At 44.6% G+C, this 11203-nt stretch overlaps 1 protein-coding gene across 2 annotated transcripts in view; it reads left to right on the top strand.

Annotated features, from left to right (window-relative positions):
• The window catches only part of GPM6A (glycoprotein M6A), a 182353-nt gene that overhangs the window by 82939 nt on the left and 88211 nt on the right, over window positions 1-11203 (top strand). Inside the window, exon 1 of one of the 2 annotated variants that reach the window (XM_005876289.2) lies at window positions 8354-8985. The exons of the other annotated variant lie outside the window; for it this stretch is intronic. Coding sequence (XP_005876351.1) covers window positions 8949-8985 — 37 coding nt within the window. The 5' untranslated portion in view covers window positions 8354-8948. Of the gene's footprint in view, window positions 1-8353; window positions 8986-11203 lie in introns of those variants that run through there. 2 annotated transcript variants of the gene reach the window in all.

Below are 11203 nucleotides of genomic sequence, written 5' to 3'. Positions count from 1 at the left end.
GTTGGAGTAATCCTTCCTTCTGGTGCTGCCCTGAGGTGTGAACGTTCAGGTGTGGCGCTGCTGTCAACCATGATTCCCGCTGGCGAAAGAGTCTAGAATGGGGAGGATGGTGTCCGGTGGCAGAAATGGGAGAAGCCAGAATCCCTCCTTCTCACCCTTGTGCGCAGGCATTCTTGGGACCAACGTTCCCTATCAAGACCTGTCCGCTCTGTAGACAAACACCAGAAATCCCCTTTGGGCTCAGCTGCTTGGAGTTGGCTTTCCATCTTTTGCACCGAAAGAGCCTTGAATAACACACCCAGTAAACATAGTGTTTACACGTGGATAAAGGCAAAAGTTTGGATCATTTTTGGAGATTAGAAAATAGAAATCAAGATATGAAATCATGTAGTTTCTGTCACATATGTTAAAATTTTATAAAAAAATAGAAGAATACCCCAGTTAATGTTTCCTTCCTGTTGTTCCCGCTGTCACTGGTTCTCGCTGGTGTGCTTTGTGAGTTGTGCTTTGTTAGCACAATTTCTGATACATAATAAGAACCATGCTAATTGTGTTGAAATGAAATTATACATTGGTGTTATTAATTATAATGTAATAACTGTCCTCATACAAAATCCTTGGACTGGCCAGGATAATTTTTAGGAATTTGTTACATTACTTACTATACCAGTTTGTTTTATACTCCTTGTGTTTATAAAGAAAAAAATGATATTAAGCCTCCCTTATACTGACAGGTAATTTATTTAAATGGGGAAAACACTATCTTCTTATTTATTTGGGGTTAAGGTTTAAATCTTAAATACTTGTGAGAGGTCACGATTAAAAATATTTCTAGAGTCAGCTGACCAAAGAAAGGTTGTTGTTTTTTTGTGTATTTGCTTGTTATTAAATGAGTTGCTGAGTGCCTTGAGAAAGAGATTAGAAAGCCAGAATTTTAAGAAACAAACAAACAAAAATGGAGATGGGATTGACAGTAAAAACCAAGGGAGTGCCGATGCAGACCCAGCTCTGTGTGGTACCCATGAGGTACTGACAGTGTTGGGAACTCATCATCTAGAATTAAGATGGTAAATTGGGCCTTACATTCAGAAATCAGACTTCCCATTCAGGACTTCTGAGAGCAATATTAGGAAAATGAAGTGAATGGAAATCAAATTCCAGGGGACCTCCTAGGGGAGGAGAGGGGAGGAGAAGCTGCCAGTTAATCTAATTAATACACAGATTTGCTTTGCAACCAGAGAAAGAGGCTGTTCCTGACATGGAGCCCATCGCTGAGGATTTTCAATTTCATGTGGAGGAATTTGTGCTTGATTCACTGGGGCATCGGTCTGTTCAAAATAAATTACTCCCGACAGTCAGTCATAAAGTAATCTAGACTCTGGGAATGGAAGCTTAGAGCTTTGAGCTTTTCTTTTTAAAAAAAATGTGCCAAAGGAGGTAGTGTTACAGTAAACAGAGCAGCCATTCAAGGCTTTTGCAGCTTGGACCAATAATTCATGCTGGTTCTTTCTGGTGTCTTCGGGTTTAAGTATATAGTCTATTAGATTCAAACACCATTTCACTTCTATCCAGTGAATGTAATTTATCCAGAGTGTAGCTCCATGGGGAGTCGCAGTAATTAAGTAAAGGGCATTTCTTTCAGCCACTCTGTGTGCTTGGAGAAAGCTAGCCTTAATTACTAGTTGACAATTAAAGGGCAAGTAAAAATAGATGCTATATTATTTATAATAAAAGGGAATTATTGTATAAGTTTTTAAAAGAATACATAAATAAGTGAATCTTCCATTTCAAATTCAGGGGATGAATAAAAATCCCCAAACTAACTATAAAGGTGTTCAGCCCACTTTTTTTCTTAGCCCCGTTAGCCTAGGATATATATGGGGTGACAGACAGAAATAAGTCAGGAAGTATACGTCAACAGATAAATAGAGAAGTAAGTCAGAAATAACGGAGACGTGTGTGAAGATGAACAAACTCAGTAAGGACAGCAAGCGAGCCCTGAGCAGTGGCGTGGTGGGCCCAGGTATAAAAGGAGCCTGTTTTAGGTGTAGATTCCTTCCCAACGGACGGAGGGCATGGACTCTGTGGACAGACCGGCCGCCTTGAACCTCAGCTCTCGCTCCTTAGTTGTGCAATCTTGGTCAAAGCACATAAATCCTTTGCGCCTCAGTTTCAATATCTGTGAAATGGGGATGATAATAGCACCCACCTCAGAGCAGTCTTGTGAAGATTAACGGGGCAATGCGTACAGTGTTTTTACAGCAGTGCCTGGCACATCAAAAGGGCTTATAGGAACATTAACTATCATCATCATAATCACCATCATCATCATAACATCATTATTATATACACTATGTACTACATAACTATAATGTGTCAATAAGTAATGAATAGTATGTGTGTGTCTAATAAATGTGATATAGCAGACATGCCCACCTTTATACTGCCATCTTACCTACCTAGCTACACAAGAGCAACTTTTATTTATTTTTTTATATCACTTACTAGGGGCCCGGTGCATGGATTCATGCACCCGTGGGGTCCTTTCCCGGCCGGCCTGCCCTGATCGGGTCTGGGCGAGACAGCCCTAATTGACCCTGATCAGCCCGATTGAGACTGGGTGAGGTGAGCCAGACACACCCTGGGGCCCTCCTGCGGTCCCTCCCCACCCTGATCATGCACTGGTGGGGTCCCTCGGCCTGTCCTGCGGGGATTGGGCCCAAACAGGCCTGGTGCGTGGATTCATCCAGGGTGTGTCTGGCCCATTTCGCCCAGTCCCAATGGGCTGGACCCCAGCAGCAAGCTAACCTACCAGTTGGAGCGTCTGCCCCCTGGTGGCCAGTGTGCATCATAGCTACTGAAAATTTGAGAGCTTGTGTTCAAATTTTGCTTCCTCACAGCTGTGGGACTTGTACAGATTATTTGCTTGTCGAAACCTCAGTCTTGTCACCAATAACTGGGAACACCACTTATTTTCAGGGTTGTGAATAGTCAGTACAATAAAAATGTGCCTAGCCTGCAGTGAGTGGCCACACAAATATTTGTTAAATATTATTGAACAAGAAGACTTAAGCCCAGTCCCTGGGAAGCTAGGCATGTCAACATACATAGGTCTGTCCTCAGTCTGACTTCACCAGCCGTGAGGGAGAAACAAGGGTGACTTATGGCATCTTCTCTCAAGGATGGGAATACATATTGAAACAGCTTCCATATTGAAATATTAAAAATGAAAAATGGATGGTTCTTGGCAAATGTGAGTTGAAGACAAATGACCTTGAAATTCAGGCAGTGGGATAGAGGGAGGAGATAAAGCACTTCTCCCTCGTATTTGCAGCAGCCAACCTGCAGTGCAGCCTAGCATTTTATCAAGGACACTGCAGTGGGGTGTGCATTGGTGACTGGTGTGTCCTGCAGAAAACCATAAAGAACAGTTGCAAACAGAGGGATGGCCAGACTGCTCACAGCCAGAGGGAGCCTGGCGTGAGCTCCAGGGCCTTGAACCCGACAGTGAGCACCAGTGTCAGAGGTCTGGTAGGATGTAGGTGATTTGTATCACTTGAAGACTCGAATGTGTCGATATTCCTGGAGCCATGGTCTGTCATCCAAATAGACCATATGGCTGTTGCCAATAAAACTTTCTTGGGAGAACATTTGCTGCCATTTCTGGTACATGCAGGACTTGAGCGTATCTGTATTGTCTTGATGAATGGAGGGAAAGTCACAGTCAAAGGGCTCTTGCCCAGGACTAACACACCCCAAAATATCTTCAGATCTCCAGCTCCCCCAAAGGGACAATGCACGAAGTCACACCCCCACTGTGCGTCGGGAAGGAAGTGCCTTTATTGGCCTGCCTGCTCCTCCCTGCCTTTCGGTCGTTGGTGTGCATCACTGGTCCAGGCCATTGTGAGAATGAGGGAGTTACCCATCTGTGAGTAGTCTCCTCCTGGCGATAAGAATTTGTCGGTCACCGACGATGATCTCTGGAAATGTAAGCATAGACGTTCACATATTTTTTTCACCCATAAAAGCACTTGCAGTGGGATGTATAAGCAAGAAGACCAACATGCCTGTTAAAAAGCTGAGGAGACCGAGTCTTGTTTTTCCTTGTCATTTCTCTGTGCACCATATTGTGTAATCAGCTTTTTCAGAGGATTTTCCCTATCATCTGTGTCTGCAAGAACATTCAAAGCAAGACTTAAAATCGGTATTTCAAAACTCAGAACTTCTGACAAGTTGTAGCTTTGCCTGACATATACTTCCTCCTTCCCTCCCTCCCTCCCTCCCTCCCTCTCTCTTTCCATTTCTCTCTCTCTCTCTCTTCCTATTTATTTATTTTTATAGGTTTGTCATTTGCAATATCCAATGTGGTGTGTAAGGTTAGGCTTAGCTGATATTTCTAAATTGTTAAACTTTAGTTCAAATGAATGGAGAGAAAAAAACCCATCCTTCAACTGAGGTGTAAGCTATGTCCATTGTCACTAAGGTAACACAAAGGCTTTATTCAGAAATGAAGGCAACCTGACATGAACTGCCTTATGGCTGTGCTTAGTACTGAATGACTTATCTTTTCTGTGGGGGTGAGTGTAGAAATAGAAAGACCAAAATTCAAATCCCAGTTCCTTCATTCACCAGCTGGGCCGCCGTGAGAAACTCGTTCAGCCTCTGAAAGTCAGATCAGCCTATACCTTCTAGAAAAGCAAGAACACTTTCCCAACTACAAGCCGGAGAGTAGGCTAGCTCTCCTTGCTGTGGGCTCCCGTAGCTCCCATGCATGTGTTTCCTCATCAGTTTCACATGTTGCACAGAATAGAGACTTTGGACCTGCCTTGTGCTATTAGGCCGTAAACATCCTCATGACAGGGAATTATCTCTTCTTGCCTACAGCAGGTCCCTATGCATGTGAGATCCTTGGGTTTTATAGAGGACAACTGCAGCGGGGAGTTTGCTGGTGACTTGTGCGTCCTGCAGATACTTAAGTTTAGAACATCCGTGGTCATTATAACTCTTAATGGTCAATACAATTCTTAATGGTCATTACAACTCTTAGAGTTGGATGTTCTGTGAATCAATTGTATGATACAATTGCACAACCCCAAAGAATGTTCTGCTACTTTGACCATTTAAAAAATTCAAGTGTTTGTGATAATTTTAAGTCTCTTTGAGAAAATTCTATGGCAGTCAATTTCTGACCTAGAGCTTACACCAGCAGTAAAACCAACTAAGACACTTTTTTTGGAGCTAGTGATGAATATGTGTCTGAAACATTTGAGGAAAAGAGCAGTTTTTACACAAGGCCCATGGTTGTTTGTCCTGTGTGCTGTGTACGTGGTTCATGTGACTATGTTTCCACATGTTCTTTTTTCTGTGTCTGACCCATGGACCTTGACCATGGTTTTCCATTTCCCACAGTTGATGCTGACTTTGAGATCCTCAACTTGCTATTTGATCTGTAACTCTGTTTCCTTGTCTCTATGTTGAGCCTTATATCACAAAGATGACTGATTATCTATTAGAGGAATATGTAGATATTTTCTTGGCTTATATAATAAAATGTTTATAAAGACAAGATGAAGTGTTAGAAAAAGTACCAACTCCAAATTAGGGTGAATTAGGAGAAATGAGGACTTCCAACGGGTTGAGGTTTAGTGGGCAATGTGTCTTCTAGCTAACACAGGAAAATGGGGATCTATATTATAAACATTTCCTAGACAATATTTGAAAGGGACATTGTGATTAACATTTGTTGCCATATTGTTAAGCTAGCTATTGAACTCATATTTTTAAACAAATGACTAAAAATAGAGAGAGGGAAATACAATGTGGTATAACGAAAAGAATGCTAGATGAGCCATCTTGTCATCTCATCTTACAGGTCTTGAAGGAGACCAAGAAGAAAAACATTGTCCATTCTTAAGGCTAATGTAGCAGCTTTTAGAATTCATAAAGTTAGTCTATAACACTGTCAACCATTTCTCTTCCTTTTTTGTTAAATATGTTTTTATTGATTTTTAGAGAGAGAGGAAGGGAGAGGGAGAGAGAGAGAGATTTCTCAATGACAGAGAAACATCAACACCAATAAGCTGCCTCTTGTATGATCCCTACTGGGGATCAAGCCCACAACCCAGGCATGTGCCCTGACCAGGAATCAAACTGTGACCTCCTGGTTCATGGGTCAATGCTCACCCAGTGAGCCACACCAGCCAGGCCCATTTTTTTTCTCACTAGTTTTCAGATACTGGGTTGTTAAAAATATTATTAGTTCAAGACTTTAAAAAAGAACAATTCTAAAAACAACAAAAATCAGCCACAGCAACTTAACTGCCCTCAAAGAGGGGAGAGGAGATGGGTAGTTCGTGCTTCATGGGGTCAGAGTCTCCCTGTGGGAGGATGAGAAGTCCTGGACACGGATGGTGGCAGTGGTGACTGTACCTGCTGCCACTGGACTGTGCTCTGAGCCGTGATCACAATGGTCTGTCCAGTGTCGTGTGTGCCTGACCGCAGTGGAAGACTTGACCTCGCTCTGACCGGTGACTGCCATAGGAAGCTGTGCACACACGTTTCTCTTCACGAGTCCATCCGGCTAGCATTTGAGGCAGTTCTTTGTCTATTTAAAAATCTGTGTATGATGCCGTTGTCTTCTGTTGGTAACAATTTTTGTTTGGAAAAGTGTTTCAGACAAACAGTGGGTCACTATCGGAACGTGGTGCTCGGCTGCACTTTCCAGAAGGAAAACAAGTCAGGCTGCTTTTCCATTGGTCTCGCCCAGTGCCTTCCTGCCCCTTCCATCCCCTTCACCTCCCCTCATGTGTGGGCGGGAAGAAGGCTGAGGCTGAGGCTGAGGCTGGTGCTTGAAGATGCTGGAGACACGGGCGAGGACAGGGCTGCAGGAACTGCTGCCTCATCCACAGCCTCAGACAGGATATCGCGGACATGGGTTCCGAGACTTCCCTGGTCCTTTCCTGGCCAAGCCCTGGGTGTACCCCAGTCTCAGTTTTCCAACATGAAGTGGGAGGAAGTAGCATTTTCCCTGTTTCTTTTTACAGATGGCTCAATGCATGCGCACGTGTTCCGTAGACTATAAAGTGCTTTAGGATTTAAAGGGGCTTTATTTATGCTGCTTTTCCTGTTAGTGGTCTCTGAGGTGTGACATGAACAGGGCATGTTAAGGGGGAGCACGCTGCCTTCTGTCAGGAGGGCAGGCCCGGTGAGCTCAGCCCGGGGCGGCAGCTGCATGTGCCTGAGGCTCGGGGCCTGCCCTGTGCCTCCTCTCTTGGCCCCTGCCCTGAGCCAGCAGGCCTCTCACCAACCCTGGGACGCAGATGCGAATAGGTTTCCAATTTATTTAAATTATCCTTACCTACGGGCTCAGCTCAGCTGACCAGAAAAAACAAATGCAGATGATGACAGAATCAAGAAGACTAGCCGTCCTTTTGTGAGAAATCATGAGAAAGAAAGTGGAATGTTGCACAAGAATTCTCTTCTAAACAGTTGCTTTTGTAATGATTTAGAGGGTGCTGTGTAACATGCTACTGACCCACTTTTTAAAATGCATGTGAACTATAGTCTGTAATGCCGGAACACATACTGTAGACAGAATTAGGCTGTAAAGTGTTTTTTATTAAAGGGAAGGAATACAGTGTGCCTGTGTGTGTGAGTGTGTGAGTGTGTGTGTGTGCGTGCCTGTGTGCATGTGTGTGTGCGTGTCTGTGTGTGTTTCTCTGTGTGCTTGCTTAGAGATGGAAACAGGGACAGAGATTCTTCCTCCTTCAGATTCTAGCGAAGGTTTGCTCTCCCTGAAAGAGATGCTGTTTGTTTTCTCACTCCACCTTTTGTGCAGCGTGGGGACCTCGGGGTTGTGCACTGTCACTCACAGGCTGGAGCACAAATGCGAGTTTCTCGCCAGCCTGCAAGGCTGGGATTTGCATTCCAAATCAGGCTGCAGACGCCCATTATAAATTGCTTAGCCCCTTGTTCCTTTTCTAGGATTTCTTCCTCCTCCTTCCCCAGAAATGACCCCTGGAACCATTCTCTTTCAAGAGATTCCCATTTAAAATCAGCAGTTTTGGTGGGTTACGGCCAGAACAATAAATTACAAAGACGTCGATAGATTCTTTTATGTGATATTGGTGTTTTTCTCCCTTTCCCTGAGGAGTCTCGTGGCCCTGAGGAAAAATAATTACTTAAGACGCATCTTTTGGGCTTAAGGGTTTATACTTATTCTTTTGAAAGCCGTATCATTCTATATCTTTTTAAGTCTGAAAGGTGTGAGCTTGCACGTCCTCTGGTAATAATAACCCTTTACAGACTAGAGCTTGCGGTGGTATGACTGTGTGCTTTGGGGGCACTCTTTAATCACATTAACTAGGTCCTTAGTGAGGGGAAGAAAGGCAAACGCATTTTGCAAGGTATGTGGCTGGGGAAGCCACTCCTGCGGCTCTGAGAGGGACAGGCGCTGGGCTTGCCCACTGTGGTGGCGAAGGGGGGTTCCGGGTGGTGGTCTGCTTCCTGTAGGAGGCCACCCCTCCGTCTGTTCAGCCCAGCCTGCTTCCAATTTAAAGCCCAGCATTCAATCCCACCCTCTATTTCTTCCCCCCAATTTAAATGCAAAGCGAGGCTTATGAATCATAGAGTCTCCGCTCCTGGGATCCAGACCAGATTTCCCCCCAAAACTCTCAGGCTGTTTGCGTGACTCCCTGCCTCCAGTGCTCCACAATGGGCAGCTTTGAGAAGAAAAATTGATAATCTTCACGGAAGAGTAATTTGAATGAAATTGCACTTGACAGCCTGTCTCCAAGCAAACAAGAGGCGCGAGGAGCCGGGGCTCAGCTCCGAGGGCTTGCCCAAGCCGCTGCTGTGGGAGCCCAGGGAGGAGAGCCGCCAGTTCTCCCAGCATCTAATTGAGCTTTTGATTAATTCCGGGGACCGGATTCCACAGAAGAGAGGTGGCCATGGAGGAGAATATGGAAGAGGGGCAGACACAAAAAGGTACTGTGCTGGAAGGGGTTTCCGTGGCGCTCGGTCATTATGCTGCAGCTCCCTGGTTTGCTTTAGGCGCTTGCCAGGAGGGCTGATGGATGTGGCTCCCGGGCAGGCATTTTGGTTCCCCTCTCCCTGGCCTCGCCTGCAGTCCTGTCTGGCTGCGCGGTGGCCATTATTGCAAGCCTCTCGGAGATTCAGGTGGCAGTGATGGGGGCGTTGCGGGGTGGCCGAGGACTGTGCTGTAGACCCGTCTCTGTGAACCTGTGTTTAGTGCACGTCTTCATGCTTGTCGAGCTGGGTCCAGGGATTCCTGGTGTGAGCACAACGCAATCTTTGGGGCTGGTCGTACTCAGACACCTGGGCATGCACCCGTCCTCGGTGCCTCTGAGCGGGCCTCTCCTAGAACAAAGAGCAGGAGTCTATGTATCCCAGCTTGGTTGGGACACCTGTTTTACAAATCTTTTTTTGTTGTTGCATGTTTGCAGTTAAAATATAGATGAAGCCACGGTTCGCCAGTTTCCATGAGGGCACTGACGTTAGGTTTTCCTTCCTATAGACCTGGCTGTCGTCACCTCTGACCAACACACGCCACGGGGTCTTCTAATGCTTTGTTACGCCTGTGTAGGTCCATCTGCCCATATGCGTTAACGGGAAACTGTCATTTTTATGGGTTAAGAATGGGCAAATATTGGCAATTTCAAGTGATGCAAACACTCCTGAATTTGTGTGCGTTGAGTGTGGCTCTGAAGGGACCGGCTTCACCCCCGGGGAGCAGCGCTTCCCTCTTGTCTGCGTTCAGGCTTATGTAATGTCACAGAGAACGCTGTGTGTCCTTAGAATGAAGCAGGAGCACAGGCAGCACATACATGAAGGCAGTATTCAAGAGAAGTATTCAAAGGATCCAGGGATCAAATCTGATTTCGAATGTGTATAAATGCATTATTTTAGAAAATGCCATATTTTACATGATAAAATAGCTAGTTTGGAAGCACGATATAGTGTTTTTATTATTCTGAGCCATTCAGCTTTGTTGGGTCTCTTGCACATATGCGCGCGCGCACACACACACACACACAGTCAGAGTCCATGAGGATAAGCACATAAGGATTTTACATAAGCCATAGAAGGAGCTAATAAATAAGCCTGCGCCTACATTTTTGTCATTAGCATGCTTGTTAATGACAATCTGTACTATAAACAAAATAACCTACAGAGATTCCATGTGATCTATAATTATAGGTTAAATGTAAAAAAAAAACAACACAAAAAAACAAAAAACCTCAACTGCCTCTATCATATGAACAGATAGCTTAAGTGTTCGTCAGTGATTTGAAATGGTGAGTTTTCATGGTACTTTCCATCCCTAAGAGGCATCTCCATGCCTGTTTTACTTTAAGAATAAAATACTGCAATATCTTTTTTATTGCACATAATAAGATGGCTTTTTGGCTAGTCAACTTCTTTAAGAAAAGATAAGCTGATGATTTTAAATAGAGAGATGCTATTCATTACACTCAATAAAGCCTTGAGATAAATCATGGATGGTGGTAACAGGTTGAACGTGTCTGAGCAAGCCTTGGTAGATGCCGGAATGAAGAAAAATGATGTAATTAGTTGTTATTTTTTTCCCAGGGAACATTGACAATCTTTCCTCTGTGGGGGTGGAGACAGCAGTGATGTGATGGGGAAGATTCTGTCGCAGTGGGTTCTTCTTAACATTAAGATGTGCGTACTTTCCTCGGGAACAGCAGTGGAAAACAATTTTTTAAAAATTAGAAGAAAAAAGTCGTATAATGGTCTATAACTACATAAAGATATACAGTTAAAATATCTCTGGTTAAGCTTTTTTCATATTTGAGAAGAAGATGGTTTCATTCTCTCCACACCTGGTCGTGGGTTCCTCTCGGCTCTGCCTGTGACACCTTTCCTCTGTCACTTTGTGGTTGGGAAGTTGTCTCTGAATATTAATGCTTCCTCCACATCCTGATGGGATCTAAGCTGGAGGAGCCACCTGACAAGCAGGTGGACTCTCAGAGCTTGGCCAGGACTCTGGGTGGCCGGGTTGAATGGCCCATCTGCCTTCAAGGGGAGCAGTGCTTTGCGTCAGCTCCTCTCCTGTTTTTCTGAAACTGCATAGGCTTTTCTTCGATAATAGTTCAGATACCACACAATGTTCCTCCATCTGAAAGATGCTTTCCTCTCCCCCCCCCCCCCCGCCCCCACG

Source organism: Myotis brandtii, unplaced genomic scaffold, assembly GCF_000412655.1.
Source record: "Myotis brandtii unplaced genomic scaffold, ASM41265v1 scaffold484, whole genome shotgun sequence".
NCBI lineage: Eukaryota > Metazoa > Chordata > Mammalia > Chiroptera > Vespertilionidae > Myotis > Myotis brandtii.
The sequence above is the reverse complement of the archived record's forward strand: the minus strand, read 5'-3'. Positions and strand labels throughout refer to the sequence as shown.